Source organism: Mizuhopecten yessoensis, unplaced genomic scaffold, assembly GCF_002113885.1.
Source record: "Mizuhopecten yessoensis strain PY_sf001 unplaced genomic scaffold, ASM211388v2 scaffold11055, whole genome shotgun sequence".
In the NCBI taxonomy this organism is placed as follows: domain Eukaryota; kingdom Metazoa; phylum Mollusca; class Bivalvia; order Pectinida; family Pectinidae; genus Mizuhopecten; species Mizuhopecten yessoensis.
In genome coordinates, this window is record NW_018408856.1 from 34244 (window position 1) to 53092 (window position 18849).

General features: G+C 35.0%; 1 protein-coding gene across 2 annotated transcripts in view; it reads left to right on the forward strand.

The window, feature by feature from the left end:
* The first annotated feature begins 10918 nt into the window (after positions 1 to 10918).
* The window catches only part of LOC110465104, a 40263-nt gene continuing 32332 nt past the window's right edge, over positions 10919 to 18849 (forward strand). For both annotated transcript variants that reach the window (XM_021520691.1, XM_021520692.1), the window contains exon 1: positions 10919 to 11287. In XM_021520691.1, coding sequence (XP_021376366.1) covers positions 11212 to 11287 — 76 coding nt within the window. In that variant the 5' untranslated portion in view covers positions 10919 to 11211. The remainder of the gene's footprint in view (positions 11288 to 18849) is intronic.

Below are 18849 nucleotides of genomic sequence, written 5' to 3' on the forward strand. Positions count from 1 at the left end.
ACAATAATGATATACCGCTTTATCACAATCTAGTTCGTAGGTCGTCTCAAAGCGGTTCACAAATTACTATCTGGTTATAGGGCATCTGATTATGCAACCAGCCAATTATTATCCTTGGTCATAGGGCCTTTGCAACCGGCCAATTATTATCCTTGGTCATAGGGCCTTTGCAACCAGCCAATATCTTTCTGACGTCCACGGGGAGCATACAGCCTTTGCTGCCATTTCGGCACTCACAGCTAACATTCAACGATTCTAGAACTGCTCAATCACGCCATACTCATTTACAGCTGAGTAGACTGGAACAAGCAGAGTAAAGTATCTTGTTCAAACATACACCACAGTGCCGTGACGTGACATAACTCGAACGCGCAACCCTTAGGTCAAGAGTTCGGCATCCTAACACCAGACTACCGTGCCCCCTAATAGATTATACATATTTTATACACTATACAGACTAAACAATATAGTATATGTACATAATACAGATTAGCTACACTCTCGTNCCCCCCCTCCCCTCCCCACGACATCTCCGAAAACAGCCTCTTTTTTTTTTTTACTTTACTATCAGTTACCCCTGGTAACCAAGCTACTAGTCTTATTTATCCCCATATTATCCATCTGCTTGCCCATCCAAAATGTAAATTGTTACCTTCCACCCGCTACAAAGAAATCTAAAATAAAAATTCAAACGCATTCATGATCTTAACAAAATATCTATTTTATTCTTACATGACGTAGATTTGGTTTCCTGCCCTGCTACCATTTCTTTTCGCTTGGATTCGCTAAATCGATGTGTGCCAATGTATAATGTTAACATTTCAACAGATATATGACGTCAATGGTTCGTTTCAAACAGAGAAAATCGATATTAAAATATCTACCTAACTTATGGGCGGCATACTAGCATTATCGGTGGTACTTTTCAACAGAGACTTTTAAAATCGTTTTTGAAAAATCGTTTTTGCTTCACTTGACTTAGGCAGTGCACTCCACGTAGTTATATGGAGTGTTTGGTTTGTTAAGTTAAGGATGTGGAGTACATACTTGTATAATGTGAACAAGTTTAAAGATACGGAACGAAATACTTCATCGTTATCCTTCGTGTATAATAACGCCCACTTCGATCGTTTTGAACTTATAGGCTTGAATACACATAAACAATGTATCTGATGTATAAAAATACATAGTTTGGTAATCAATGAATATTAAATATTCTAAATTTTCCTTGACCTATTTCTAATTTTACTTATTTCCAAATCGTCGATATTTTGCTTCTTTTTATTCACATAAGACAGAATATGACGGAATCGTGTGAAGCGAATACTTTCTTTGGAATTACATATATGTTCCTATTTGTAGAAAAAAAATGCTACTTAATCAAATACATAATGCACGAACAATGGGTACTAGTTAATTTACCAATCAATAAATTATAGAAAAGCACCTACAATTCATCATATTTTTCTGTGTAGTAAAATAAAGAGGAAATAAAACGGTCCGAAACAACAACATCAAACCTGCTTATGGCGAAAATGTCTCACGTTTTAGATTGTGTGATGTTTCTTCATCTAACCAACATTTTCTACCAGATGTATTGACTTTTAACAAAATATTAATGTGCTGAGATGCATTAAAGGATACCGTCCATTTGCTCTAAAGATTATTTTATTTTTTCATTTACGCGAGTAACGGTAATGTGGATGCAAATAACAGACCTGTTCACCAGTGAGTTGTAAAACTTTGTCATCGCTCCTTTTATATCGGGACACAGAAATACACAGAACACTTACATTACATAAAATTAAAATAGAAATATAATAGGATAAAACTAATATTTAAAAACAATAAGCCCCTCGGCTGGCGTAAGCCGGAGCGCAGAATTTTTCACTGACCGCATCGTTAAAACCAATTATAATACTGCGTGTGTGTCAACAACAACAAAGAGATTTTATTATACCGGGAAAACTGAAGTACGAAGAAAGATGCGGAAGCTGGAAAAAAATGACACGACGATGTTACTAACGCATGCGTGTAGAAAACAATATATAAACGCTATATTACGGAACCTTTAACTAAGAACATGTACTGCTCTGTGACTATCAACTCCATGAAATGTTCATTTAAACATCATCAACAGTTGCTGTTAGTTATTTGAATAATTTCATACATTCACATATGCACTTGGGATATATAATAATAATAAACCGAAGATGAACATTACACACACAGGTGATTGTACCTTAAGAGTTTAGTAAAATTATCAAAAATTAATTACACTGAATCATACCACGGAATTAAATGTTATATAAGTCCGTGATCATACAAATGTTCTGTCATTCTAGGTATCATCGCTAATGCTAGAGGAGCCAAACAGTTGGAAATCCAAATACATGGAGGCACGGTAGTCTAGTGGTAGGTCGCCGGGCTTTTGACCGAAGGGTGGTGTGTTCGTGTCACGGCACGGCACTGTGTTGTATCTTTGAGCAAGATACTTTACTCCGCTTGTTCCAGTCTACTCAGCTGTAAATGAGTACGTGGTTGGGCAGTGCTAGAATTGTTGAATGCTAGCTGTTAGCGCCGAAATGGCGGCTTCGGCTGTATGCTCCCCAGGGAGTTGAGAAAGGTATTGGCTGGTTGCAAAGGCCCTTTAACCAGGGACAATCATTTGTGAACCGCTTTGAGACGACATTCGAACTAGGTTGTGATAAAGCGGTATATAAGAACCTCGAATTATTATTATTATTATTATTATTATTATTATTATGTTGGTTTTAACTATACTGTTGAAACAGAAAGGAAGGTCCGAACAAAATATGTTTATTTCTACTCTTCTGCTACGGCCTATTGCTCATTAACATACAAACTGTATGGCATACATGTATCAAAGTACCTGTGCAGTGCATACTTTATTTATAGACAGTGTTAATCTAAGAAATGTCAATGGGTGCAACTTGATGTATATTGATACATCTTGTACAATCACACTCAAACACCTTTGGGCCATCTCGTGTCATCTCATCGGCTCCGATAGGTGTATATAAAGTTTACACCTGGCCGCATACCATACAACTTGTTTCAAAATACATCAATACGATAGAACGAATGGTAATGAATAATAAACCGTATGCTAGGAAATTTTCGCTGCAGTTTAGTTTCGCCCTTTTCGCCCTCCGTAATGAGGGCGAGTTTATCATTACAGAGACTATATGTAAAGGGCATAAATGCATAGGTACATTTTGTATTGAAAGCAAAGGGCGTATCTAATGTTGGACGGAGGTGGATTCTACTGTCAATTTGCGAAAGGTATCCTAAGCGAAAATTGTACTAGGCGAAAATATTGTACTAGGCGAAAGTTTCCTGATTTACAGTATAAATGCATGTACGTATACTGTACATTCGCAACATTTAAAAATAATAGTTGCTCCCGTTAATCCGTATAATTATACCTCTTATTGTAAGTATTCCTATTGAAAGTACTCATATTGGAACATAAAAACTTTACATTTAAAATGATAATAAATCTTGTCATAGTATACGTCACCTTTAGACTAAATTGTAAGTTAAATTATTAATATTCCTTGTATTGGTCCATAAAATGCTGCAGACCAAATTTTAAGTTTAACTTTGAATATATCTTACACAAAACACTGTATACCAAATGTTCAGCGGAAATATTGATATACCTTGTATCGGTACAGGTATATACGTTTTATGAACTCACCATCGGTAATCATTTTATTTTATATAAAATCTGCAGTATTAGATGCCATTCACTTCCCTATATTCTATTTGGTTGAATTATAACCACGTGGAGGTTGGTAAAAAAAATTATATTGACTCGATGTAATTCACTTTGTCATGTCATTTCAATTGTAATGTCACAATGCTCTCTGGAAAAATAGACAATACTTTCATTTGTACAATTTGCATGTGTTCCATCTTGTTTGAATATTACAACATTATTTATCATCTAATGGAGCACGGCGTGTCTCATCGATGAAACAGAAGACGCTTACCCTTCCGGAACGTCTGGTCTCATTATCTCATTGTTTTATCGATTTTAGTTTAAACTTTATTTTATTGATGTTTAATTACAATAGTACATGGTTATAAATACAGAAAAGGATCCAGAAACAAGTACATAGTACTTATGTAAATCCGTCTCCTTGTAGACATAACAGCAGCTATGGATCAGTACTGACAATATTATAATTCATATAAATAAATATAAATATATATAAAGTATAACATGTGCAGGGAAAAGAAAGAGAAAGGGTGCAAGGATTTATAGTGGGATGGGGGACGATGTTTGATGGGGAAGCGATGGGCATCAAAACTGCATTGAGAGAACAAACGCTGATTGCATGAATACAAACCACAACAAACATGATTACTGATATGAATGAAGTTAAAGTTTCTTTAAAAACGTCTAGACTGAATGATGAAGTTTTGAACACAGTCAAAAATAATTTCATTTAAGTTAATTGGTAGTTCGGGTCTACCATAAAGTAAAAAGCTTACATTATAGTTAGGAGGTAGGCGACTAAAACATTGGATTCTCAGCTGCTGGTAGTTAGGACATTGGAGGAGGAAATGTTCTGTAGTTTCAGTAGACAAATTACATGAGCACATGGGACTATCAACTAAATTTCGTGCAAACAGGTGAGTGTTTAAGGAGCTGCAGTTCATCCTAAGTCGTGCATGATGGATCTGACCTTGTCTGCTTCTGCAGTAGTAATAGTGCTGAGGAACAGAGAGAGTGTCGGCATTAAGAATTTTTTTGAGGTTAGTAATTGAGGGATTGTATTTTACGTTATCTGGTAGTGCATTCCATAAATCAATAGAAGAGGGGAGGAAAGAGTCTTTATATAGATTAGTTCGACAGTTGACTTGACAGAAGTTGTTAGCCCTTCTTGTATTGTAAGTATGTATATTTGAATGGCGAGCAGGTAGAACGTTAGCAAGATAAGAAGGGCACTGACCATGAACAATCTTATGAAATTGGATTAATTTGTGTTTTCTCCTTCGGACAATAAGGGGGTCCCAACCAGATTCTGCATATAGTCTGTCGTGACTTGTGAGTTTGGTTGCCCCAGTCACGATTCTGGCTGCTTCGAGTTGTATGTTTTCAATCAACTGGCTTTGGCCTAAAGTTATGTTGTCCCATACAATATCACCATATTCTAATAAGGGTCTTATAAAAGTATAATATATCGTTTGAAGAGACTTTCTATCAATGATAAATTTTAGATTCCTAATTATGCTAATTTTTTTAGAGGCTTTACTAATAATGTTTTGAATATGGTCACTCCAACTTCCATTGGCTGAGATAGAGATACCGAGATGTTTATGGCAAGTGACTTCAGTTAAAGAAATGTTGTTCATATACAGAGAGGGATGGATCGGTTTTTCGAGTTTCTTACTAACAGTCATTGTTACAGTTTTGTTAGGATTAAAATTTACAAGCCAAGTTTTAGACCAATCGTGAATTTTCATTAGATTATTATTTAACAGGTTTGCGGTCGGACCCGGTGACTCCACTTTGACATATAGAGACGTATCGTCAGCAAATAGCTTTATAGTACAATCGATGTCTTTGACAATATCATTTATAAAGATTAAAAAGAGCAGTGGACCTAAAATTGATCCCTGTGGAACTCCTGCTGTGATATATGCTAAATAAGATTGTTTACCATTTATAACAACACGTTGACAGCGATTATGTAAGTAATCTGAGAACCAAGTAAAAACATTTCCTGTGATGCCGAAAGATTTTAGTTTAGAAAGAAGGCCTCGATGCCATACTCGGTCAAACGCTTTGCTGATATCACAGAAGACCATTCGGACTTCTTTACCTTTATCAAGAGCAGAGAAGATATCATTAGAAATAGATAGAAGTTGATTTATAGTGGAATCACCGGATCTGAAACCAGACTGGAAGGGTGTTAATAAAGATTTATCAATAAGATAGTTGTAAACATATTTATATACACAGCGTTCCAACATTTTCCCAACAATTGATAATAGAGAGATAGGACGATAATTACTTAAAGTAGATGGATCGTCTTTTTTAAATACTGGTGTCACATGAGCAGTTTTCCAAGATGACGGAAAAATACATTCAGTGAGCGAACGGTTAAATAGGATTTGTAGTGGATAGCTAAGAATATCGGCAGCTTCCTTAATCAAACGAGGACTTATAAGGTCGGGACCAGAGGCTTTCTTCATGTCAAGGGACTGTATTGCATCAAGAACGTCTTGACGAGATATAACAATGTCGGAAAGTATGTGAGTATGAGAATAGTTTAGAACAGGGGGATCAATATTAGAGTCATTAATAGTAGATTGTGAGGAGAAAAAAGTGTTAAAGGCGTTTGCTTTATCGAGATCGTCATAAAAAATGTCGTTATTGGCAGAAATAGGAGGAATGCCGCCTTTTCTTTTAGAGTTAGACATAAAACCATTTATAATTTTCCACCATTCCTTGGCACAAGTGTTAGTATTATAGTTGAGTTTATCACAGAGTTTGTTAAAATAGTCCCGTTTGGAATTACGAATGGCGTTTATACAAGTATTTCTGAATTTTCTAAATTTTGCCCAGTCGTCTACTTTACCAGAATGCTTAGCTTTTCGATGAAGGTATTTTCTTTTTCGGATCAGTTTTCTTACTCTGTTGTTTAACCATGCGGGAGCGTTACTTCTTACAGTTATAGTCTTATTCGGTATACATTCTCTAGCCGTCTTAAGTATAATGTCAGTAAGTAGGTCAGTACATCTGTCTATGTTATTATTATCTAGAATGCTGTCCCAGTCAATTTTAGAAAGCTTGTCTCTGTAATCGTCATAGTCACCGAGGTCATATAACAAAATGTTACGTTTAAAACATGATTGAATGGGTTTGGATATATTAAGGCTACCATATACTGGGCAATGATATCTAATAGGCTGGTCTAGGAAGCTTTCACCGACATGACATAAGTTAACTAAGGATGGGTCACTAGCACAGACTATATCTAGGAGAGAGGAAGACGATTCAGTGAAAAAGGTAGGATTGGCGACACTCTGTGTAAGATTGTAAGTAGTTAGTAAGTTGCGAAGGTGAATAGAGTGGTTATTATTATTATTTAGTAAGTTTGCGTTGAAGTCGCCGGTTATTATAATGTTGGGAATTCCAGTGTTAAAAGCAAGTTCGATAGAATGAGCAATATGGTCCCAAGAAGAAACAGGTTCATCTGGGGGTCTATAGAATGTCCCATACAGAACTAGTTTACCTAGTATGTTAAGTTGCACCCAAACGCACTCAACTGAGGGTAATTCTAAGTCAGATCGACGCTTGGATGTTATGCTGTTGCTAACGTATACTGAGACCCCACCTCCTTGCCTATGAGGTCTACAATAACAATATGGAGAAGAAAAACCAGGAAATTCGGAATCAGAAATTATCTCATTAGGACTAAGCCATGTTTCGGTAAAAGAAAGGATACTAATCTTATACAGTTCACTGAAGAGAATATCAAATTTATGCTTTATGCTTTGTACGTTTAGGTGAACAAAAGTATATTTGGCATCGTCAAATAATGTTGTAAAGTCAGATGAGCACGAAGAAACTGACGATTTTGAGTTCGATTTATGGTTTTGTTGACGTTTTGGTATTATCTTGTTGATTTTTACAACACAAAAGAATTGTTGGAGCTAAGATGTGGTTATATAAACACGAAAAAGTGAAACTGACCGAGACGAAGCATTTTTTTCTTTGCCTTCATCCTGTAGCAATATTATATAAGTGGCAGAAATTAGAAAATCAATATTTGTAAAAGAGTACGAAATGTAACTTGGGCCCGTATTCATGAAACTGTGTTCATGCTCATATTTGTGCTCAAGCCCATTTTTTTGTTTGTTCCCAAAATAGATTAATAATAAAGTCACCATTTCATCAATGACGTAATAATTCTGGTGAGTCATAGAGTCGAGTACCATTTTCATTGATAAATGGTTGTTTTTTTGGCCATGTTACATGATTTAAACGAGTTACATGAAAGTTAGCCTGGGCACAGAATGCTTCCTTGAGCTTGAGAACGGTTTCATGAATACAGACCAGGCCCAAGTGTCAATAAACTTGGTAAGTTACGATAGTGGGTTTCTTTCTGTTACGCTTGTATAGTTATAATTAGGCTGTATAACGTTCTACACTATTGCATGATTTGAAAAACATAAACATACAGATTACAAATTATTTTATGTAGGATTTGGTTTCAGTTCCAAGAAATCTAAGCTGCCTCACATTTTTAAACCATTACGGTTGACTTGCATGCTTTTTTTGCTGCTTTTTTTTTGAAAGAAATCGATATTCTATGTAAGCAACGATCTGTATCCCTATTTCAATAACAAAATTGCAGACAAACAGATATTTTCTTCTGATCAAGCTCAAAGTTGAATATGCAAGAGTAGTAAACAGAAAGATTCTTCATATTGTTTTATACTTAGTGAAAACACCTATTACAAACTTTGGTGCTCAAATTCAAGATGCCAACTTCTTTATCCAGGCCATGCTGAATATTGAAAAGCATGCATAATTAAAGACCAAATATATATTGAGATAGGATCTTAATGAACAATCCCGTTACTATAGTTAAATCATAAGATGATGGCCTGGCAGCCGTCTTGTTTTTAGGAACAGTTCCAAAATTGAATGACCGCAATTAAAGACCAAGAGAAACCGACTTGTTGACGTTCAGAAAACTCTCTGAAGTACTCAATAAAGATCTTACACTGTCAAATTTCAAGATGGCCGCCTTGCAACCATCTTGTTACTATTAATACAAACAGGAAACCACTCGTGAAATGATAAAGATTCCTTTAGTACTTTCTGAGAAATGGGATTGGTGATAACAATCTCTAACTTTTAAGCAATGATGTTGATGTGATCAGTTTCATGATGCAACATGCACAACTAGGACGGATAGAATAAGGGAAAGACCCGTCGTTTACACATAGAGAAATATTGAAAGGATATTTAAAAGACAGACGATTGACGAACGAGAGACGACGAACTACGGACAAATGTTATTCGAACAGCCCAACATCACTTGAAATGTTTGACTAGATGTAGCCAGTTGGTGACATGGTTTCTTTTTGGTTGACAATACAGACTCATATATAATATAAAGTTTCAGAACAGTTATGAAACAAGTTGCTTGCCCAGATATAAGCGCAGGGGATCTAAATGCGGAAGGAAACCGGATTACTCTGAGAAAACCCAGCTGGTCGGGCAGGTGACCCCGAACCTTTGCACGCTCGATCGGGGAATCGAACCTTCGTTTCAGGTAGTTGATAACCATGGACAAGATTCAAAATCGTCATCGGGATTTCACAAGTAAATATGCTATTTCTTTGTGTGATGTGAAGTTTTTTTTTATTATGCTCACTAGAGTTCCTTGTGGTTTAGTTGTCACTACCCGAGTTCGCGATGCGAGGATGTGACATTATACGGATTCGACATATATTTATATGCCGGGTGTCATGGATGAAGCAGAAGACGCTTACCCTTCCAGAATACCTGGTCTTTTTCTCCTTGTACTTTTTCAGGAGTAATCATATACATCGTTCATATGTTCATATTTGACTCTAGTTTTGTCGATTTTGTGTCCAAGTTCTGGCATTGTTGACACTTCGGTATCCCCGTGTTGGTTTTCCTCGGACGACTATATTTTGATGCTTACATATGTTCATTTCTCTTTGTCTTATTATTTACATAAATATAGTTATCGATTTCCTTAAGCATCGGGTTGAACAAAGGCACTGTTTGTTGTTTGCTTACAATTTTGCCGAATAATGATACAGTATAGTATACAATTGTTATGATTGTACCTAACGACCTTGCGACATTCCAATTTCCCGATTTTTTGGAGAGGGGGGGGGGGGGGGGTGTGTCTATAACAAGGGGCCGCGGTTCCCGAGTGGTTAAGGCGTCTGTCATTTAGCTACCATTGGGACGCGGGTTCGAGTCATACGTGTATGTTGGGTAGTTACCAGGTACAACCGCAGGTAGGTTGTTTTTTCTTCGGGTACTCCGGCTTTCTTCCACCAACAAAATCTGCACGCAATTAAATGACCATAGCTATAAATAGGACGTAAAAACCGGAACAAAGTATATATGACCAAATTTTAATGGTGCAATCACATTTGTGTTCCTTACATCCATCCCTTGATTACCTACTCGGTGCCGTTTCCCTCGATACATGTGTACCCAAAGCTAACCGGTTTTCAGGATAATGTAACCGGACGACAGTAATTCTACCCCGTCCAGGCTAGGTTACATCAACATAAAGACGTTTTTTAAGCGGTCCATTTACCTGAGGACACTGCCCTTACTTGCCCTTAACTTTTGAACGGACGCAAAAACATTAAAAACAAAACCAAGCGCTCATTCCTTGCCCTACAAAATGGCTGTTTCCAATATCGGTTACCGTGCAAGCATAATGTTTCTTAAATGGACGATGACGATAGAGCACGGTTTATTATATCCGAACAAACACTGTTATGGATTAGGGACATTTACTACGACACGATGTTCGATCGTTCTATGTTTTATTAGCATTATTCATAAATTGATTAGTGGAAGAGAAAGCTTGCATACTGGTACATTGAGTGAACGTGTTTACACAAATAGCATTGTACCTTTATCCTTTATCACAAAAATTGATTTTCTTTTATATTATCTCATGCAGAACTGTTGGCAATGGTTCAGTGACTTTACGTAGTTTTGAAACTCTACCTTGTGAAATATTCACCACTTGTTTCGCATCATCGAGTTACCGAGGTGAAAATTGTTAAATCGATACTTAGAAGCTGAATAATTCACATGACAGTCGGCAAGCTTATGGCAACTAATTAAATTTCTCAAATGGGACGGGTATGTCTGTGACCGCTTTGAGTTGAGTATCTATACATATACATTGGTGCGTGTTTGCAAATGTATTAACTGTGTTCGATATACGCATACGTGGTCTCCGGGAAGTGTCGCCAACAGCCCAGGGCTATCGTTAATCGATTCTGCCGCCAGAGGGAGCTGCGCACTCACCAACAAACACTCGTTGAACAGACGACAGTCGACAATGTGATTCCACACTTACTTATCATTTTCTGGAGTAAGAAAAACAGAAAACAGTTGCGTAAGGTCCGAAAAAAAAAGATCGGACCAGTTCCGACATGGTTACGCTACCAAATGTCATGTTTCTCTGGATTTCTATTCTATGTTTCTCGTTTCACACCGGTTCAACAACAGGTAAGTCTTTCTCCTTCGTTTTGAACGCTCATATCTTCGTATATGTTGTTATTTTCTATTAATCAGTATACTTATATAACATGTATATTTTGTAAAATGATCTATTCTAGGATTGAAAAAACGTTTTGTTTGCAGTGATAATGTAAAATGTACATAGACAATATTAAAAAAATATTAAATGTTCCAGATTTTTTTATTTAAGAACATAGTGATAATAACTTATGAATGACATTCTTTTTTCAGCTTATATAGTATCTTTTGTATGTTTCTTTGGTTTTTTTTTTATCTTTTTATCTTTTTATTATTTATTAATTTACTTAAAATGTTCAAATATCATCAAGTTGAAAATGTTCCCTTTTTCTCTCTCTATTTTTCTATTCTTTGTCATACAGAATATTGACATATCATACATCATGCCATTATGGGCTGTGAAATTGTAAATTCGTTCACAAAATATTTCAGCTTTTCGATTTTTAGTATTTATTTCATATGTTGGGAATTTACCTGAAATTATTGTATTATGTTTTGCTGAATTTTCATTTTCATCGTCTGACAAATGAAGCATTGAAAAAATATTTGAAAAACAAGCCATTCGGATTGATATATACCGCCTGTGCCCCGCTTTGACCATCAGCGCATATATCAGAGAAACTGACATAAACGAAAAAACTTAATGTTGATGGAGATGCTGACAAAGTCAATGGACCATGAAAGGTTGGCCGCATCCAGCATTTGATGCATGGGTTGAGATGTACTACCTAAGATGTATCTATGGTCCAAGTTTGGTTGGTCTAGCACTTATACTTTCAGTGAAAACTGCATTAAACGCTAAGAAATAAAATTGACGTCGCCACCGTCGTCGTAAAAGCCACCCCTTGTTCTCGCTGCCGCTACTTCGGCACGGCAAGACATTTGAGGAAAAATGACAACACGGCAGCCTTTGGTCGATCAAAATTACTCGTTCTACACCACGGAACTCTTTTGTGTAAGAAGTGTGAATTAGTTCATACTGACAACTTTGTTATCATCGGTTACGTGACTCGGAATGGTATCGATTGAACCCATCTAAATACGTACAAGGCATGCTGTAGAATGTAGTGTTAACTGGTTTGTGATTTTACGAACCAATCCTTGTAATTAAATAAGGGATTAAAGACAAAAAGGAGAAAAAAGAACAAAATATTTATCTTGAATAAAGTTTACTGTAGAAACGTTTTACTGGTATAAGAACTTAGAGATACGGTTTCAATTTCAGAATCATTATTATACATATTCTTATAATTAATTAAGGGATTAAAGACAGAAAGGAGGAAAAAAAGAATGAAATATGTATTTATTTGTGCATAAACTGCTACGCAAATTTATGCAAAAGACACAGAGTTTTATTTGTTATATACTATATAACCCCCCAAATGCCCCCTTGTTATTCCTTAATTAAATAAAATCGAATTGATTAGATTAGATATGTTAATTTGTAGACAGCGTATAGTGATATCTTTATTTTGATTAGATTGGAAAAAGCAGACGTTGTTTCACAAAGCATGTACAGTTTAAACATATTTTATTGCCAAAATAGTGACAACAGGATTGGGCACAAGTTATTACAACATTATTTACGCCCTTTCCTCAAATATATACATCAGATTTACAAAAATGGCACAACTAGGTATCAAATAGTATGTATAATAGTAGCATTATAACAACAGAAACAAAAAGGGAAAGAACAACATTGAACAGTCTCACAAATTGAGTATAAAATGCCTTACGAATGAAAACCTACCGTTGGTCTTTATGAATTTTTGCACGTTACGAAAAATATCGTTATCTTGTTGAGAAGACAGATCCGGAATACCAGATAACAATATATCTAAGGAGATTTCATTAACAAAATTTAGATTTTGAAACAATTCTCCTTGCTTGTCAACACTTGCTACCAGAAACCGTGGCAATACATATATACTGCTTAACGATTCGACTGACTTTCAGGGTTGGTTTCCTATCTACTCACGCTAGCTGTATTCATCACAATATGTAACCGGCTCTGAAGTTTCATTCGATTTATTTCAAAACATATAAATCAGTTGTTTAATTTATCGATAAAAAATCAAATCAATTTTTTTAAACAGACAGTTAGTTCACTGCAGCAGTGTCGTTTAATCTCTGATCATAAGCGATTACCGAGTTTTGATATTATAGGACGGTGTACCTAACAGCTTTGTTTTGTCCAGTTACATACTGTATACGTATGTTTAGTGGTTGGTTGACCTTTGTTACATTGTCACTTACATATGGGGACATGGGGCATAGTGACACCAATATTCAATAAAACTTGCACAATAATAGTTATGGCCCCTTCGGGATGATTTGTTTTTGAAGGGAGAGAATGTCTACTTCGTAAAATACTTTTGCACATTCGGTAGAGCACTAGGCTACTAAGCAAGAGGTCCCGAGATCGATCCCTTCCGGAGGCATTGAAAACATAGTGACATGTGTTATATTGGCGCCGGCTTAGGGGCCCGTGAAATAAATAATGACAACAATTATAAGCGATACTTTCACAAGAATCGTTATGACTCCTGGAAAACTCGAGTGAGTCCTTCTGAACCCACGATCTCCGGCACCAAAACACTTAGCCTGCAGTATCTGCAACTATAGTCATTACACTGCCGCGTCCTCCTCAAAATGAAAGAGATTTTGAAGTTGCTATAGTCAACAACTCAGTTATTAATGGCAAACTGTGAATTGATGATATGAGTACTTTGATTGATATATATTTGTGTATATGTATAGGAAGTTCACAAATATTAAACACTAATATTTCTCGGCTTGACGAGTTCGAGGCCCGGTCGGTAAACGAGTCGAACTTTTGTCTTCTTCGCTAGTTGGTTCTTTCTATCTACATGTATCTTTCGTTTCTCAAATACGATTAATCAGTTTGGGAATATGTTTTCATGAAAGTTTTACTTTATACACAAACAATGTACGTATAAAACCTGATACAACGTTTCAAGACCGACTGGTCCCTTTGTCAAGCTATGACTTATAGAGTCATACTGTTTCAATCCACTACTGTATGCTGATTCGAACTCAGGGTCCTTCTACCCCTAGCCACCTTTCTTTTTGAAACCTTCACACTCATTTCTCTTTTTTTATATACAAATTTATTCAACATATTTTTTTATGTTATTTATATATATAATGAAATATTTTTAATTATGTGATCTAATTTCTCAGTTGTTTTCAAAAGTGTTTTCTTTAATTTTCAACAAGCCCCGGCCCGCTAAATCATTGTATGGTCTGCAAAAATTTCAACCCCTTAATTAGTCATATTTAAAGACCCCCAAATAAATATCGAAATTCATATATGAAAGTTGGATATAAAGAACTTGTACTAAACTTATTATTTTTTGTCGATAGTGAGGCACTAAAGCTGATGTTTCAATAAAAAAATATTCTCTGGCATTATAACAAGTCAATCTCTTTTGCAACTCAACTAAATTTAACAAAATGATATACCATCTAAAGCTATATAAATATTTAGATACCTAGGTCATATTACGCTTAATGTCTCTTTTACAAGCGGTTGAGAAGAATATCGGTCACAAATCAAGATGGATATGGCTATGCGAAATCACTGAAATTACAGAATAATTTCCAAGTTATATATTAAGCAGATTGTATATAAAAAGACTAAGTGATTTGGATTGATAAAGGAACTTTACATGATATGCAATTTCATAACATTTGGTTATTATATAAATGAGCCAGTCATGTTATTAACACTGTAAATGAAAAGTTCTATAATGTATATTACATGTAAGTAATAGCCTGGATTATTTTTGGGGTTATACATTGTACGTTATATACTGAAAAAACTGCGAAGCGGTTCATACCATATACATATAACACCCAACAATAATTCCGGCTATCTCTTATAATTTAATGTAAACAGTCAGACAGCATTTTTTTAGTTCATAGTTAGTGAATATTTGTTCATTTCTGATAAAAAAAAAAAAATGTACAAACAAAATAGCATTGCGCAGTAATTATATCGCCAAAAAACGTCAACCAATCAGAAGTTAGAATTACAAATACCGCGCCAAACATTCCGGTGTACAACGTCATTACCTTTTGTGTTGTATGCCTTTTTTGTTAACCATTTGGAGGAATAGCTAAACTGTAAATTATTACAGGATAGCGTTTATGTAGCAACGCTAAATATCCCGAAAAGACATTTTATATAAAGTCTATTTTTTCATTAGGGTCATGTGGCCCTTTGATGTGCATTTATGTAACCGTAAAATATGTTACCGGAACATTTAACTGATTATTATGGTTTCTCAAAGTCATAGCCACTTGGTTTGAAGCTTAAAGTTTGAAAGCTAGTCTAAATAGAAAGTAAGCTTTGCGTGACCTAGGTATATCAATACAATTTAAATCATAGAGCATTGTGTAACATTCAATTTGGTTAACAAGCGATGGTCATGTTGTAAAGCCGATAAGCTGTTTTTATTAAGAATCTTAATTGTGAGTGAAAAGAGAGAAGAAAATATTCTCGGAAGGTCTAACATTTTCAATTTCGAAAGTAGTTTTAAAATGGCACATGAAAAAAGGAAAACAGTTAGGAGATATGATTTCAGAAAAAAAGTGATTTTATGAGGTTGAAATAAAGATAATGACGTCATACGTTTATCCCTCTATGACGTCAGCACTGAGGTTCAAATAGTATCGGCCTTTACGGCACTCAAAGGCATATGACGTAAACTTCATGTGGCACACATGCACAAAGGGTTAATTTATTATTAAGACTTAGTTATTATTATTATTATTATTATTTCCTTTATTTCCTTTATTTCCTCCAGAAATGAAGAGTTACAGAAATAACGAACAAAACACTATTGAAAAGAGAAGAAAATGCATTCACAATCATGGTCACACCCTGACATAGTGACTCACACATGCACATGGACAGACACACACATAAGAGAATAATAATAGTACATGCATCATACCATAAAGTAAACTTAACGTAAACTTCATGTGGCACACATGCGCAAAGGGTTATTTTATTATTAAGACTTAGTTATCGTCAACGCAAATCATTTCAATAACTGATGTACATTTTCAATATATCTAAATTGCATACGTGAATTCGGATATTTAATTATGGTCTTTCAATATGACTTATCGACGGGTTGTCGTTTTGGGTGACTGTTTGTAACTCAATTGTAAATATGTTATGTATGATATTTGGAGAAGTCATCTATAAGTTGGAAAAACTTATTGACTAATCATATTGTCATAATATATGTCAATAAAACATGTTTAAACTAAAGGGAACTTGTTGAAACTGAATTAAATGATCTTATTTACCCAAATTTTGAAGAAATCGTATTATTTCGAGAAAATTAAGAATAATATTGTGATTTTTTCTTTGCTTTTTTTTCCTTGTCTTCTTTTAAGTAGTTTATTTTTTGTCATGCGTTGCTAACGCTTTCTTATAATTTATTTTCGTACAAAAACACTATTTATCATAATCTTAAACGGTAATCAAAATTATTATTTTTTTTTTTTTTTTTTTTTTTTTTTTTTTACTCAAATGGACTTAAAAACTGGAGGGGAAGTGTTATGCAATCGTTTCAGAATTGGCACCAGCGCGGAGTTTCAATGATTAAACTAAAATGAAAACAAACAACTTTATCATAGGCGCGTATTGGTTTTAAGGCTAACAGTGAGTAGGGGTATTGTTGTGTATTTGCTAGGAATATATATCATTCTACGTATGCTTTGTCATTAACCTGTCAGGTCAAAGATCGATCTCAAGCTGGGGGTATTTGTAAGGTTGGTGAGCATGATGTTTACATCAACTTGCAAACTATTGAAAATAAAAATCTATTGATTATTGTTTCAAAATGAAAGAAAAAAATCGTTAACGAATATCTGATGACAGCGAATTATATTACACTCCTCATTAAATAGTCAATATTTATTTTGTCCTGTGGTCGAAACTATGTATAGGCTAATGTATCCCCTTTGAAGGTTGTACGCAATAAAATACAAAAATAAATACGTGTAAACAAAGGCAAAAGTTCGTTTGACCTGTCATAAATATTGTTTTACATTTTATGGTCTATAAAATGTACATTAAGGTAAATTTGATCGTATCTGATGTCCGGAATTTCTCAAAAGAGTTCTCATAGCATATTGTTTTTTTATGAAACAAACTTTTTTATCGTACACTTAAGGATCCTAAAGACATGTACATAAGGGTATATTTTGAATTGTCTGATGTCGAGAATCTATCGAAAGAGTTCTCATAGCATACGGTTTTTGTTTAAAACAAGATCAGCTTATTTGAAGAGATGAATAATAAAGAAGTATAAATTAGTACATGTAGGATAGACGACGCTAATATCCCTTTCTTTTCCTTTGCTACATACTTTATCCATTCTACTAATTTTCCTATATTTTCTGCGTCTGCTGGATAACCAAACTACTCGGTAGTGAAATGGACGTAAAACCACTCAAACAAACAAACAAACAAACATTAGCTTAGTTGGTTAGAGACCACAGTAAAGAGATCTGAGGTCCACTGGTCTAGGGTTCAAATCCTGGTCTTGTAACGCTGAATTTTATGTTTTGTTTATAAATCCTGCAAATGTTCACAAATAATTTATGGAAGCTCTATTCATTAAAACAAATCGTAGTTACAAATTGTTGGCAGAGCATCATCTTGAAATTTCGAGCTATCATCTTGAAATTTCGAGTTGTAAACACGAAAAAACGATAGTTTTCTTTTTTTTATACATGTCCCTAATGCTTTTCCGTATACGGGGCATGAAGATCCTAAACCAAAACAGCTGTGCATTTTCCAATGTATACAAAATAAAAACATGTGATAAAATTGTCGAGGAAATTCATGACTAACATTCCTCGAGGACTTAAGACTTAGGTATGACTAAAATGTTTAATAAACTCAACTACTAAACTATTTAATAAGCTCAACTACTTTTATGCCTATGCTTACTGTGATAATAATTTGAATGCTCATTTGTTTTCTATTGTATCATGATTTTAACTAACCCTTTTACTAAAGAGGACCCTGTGGAAGATTAGCTTTGCTAAACAGGTTTTTATCCTCAATAAATAAAGCTTATTATTATTAATTGCGTTTTGCCATTGTATATAAAAGTTTCCAGGTAACAGAAAATTCTACATATAAGTGCTACAATGAAGCGACTAGTTTTTGCTTCTTTTTTGCTTGTGTTTTACTTCCAATGAATAGCTATGGTCATTTAAGGACGAGCCATGTTTTCGGTGGTGGAGGAAACCGGAGTACCTGGGAAAAAAACCCACCGACCAGCGGAAAAACGACGTGGTCACTGCATCTCTTAGGCCTAGAACCCACAGCCTAGCGGCGAAAGGATAGTGATCATAAACGGTCAGATGCCTTGACCACTTTGCCTCCGCGGCACCCTCTTTAGAGATTGATGAGACAATGCATTAAATTAACTACTTCGAGTGTAGTTATGGTTTTAAAGTTTCTCTTACTAAAGCCCAAA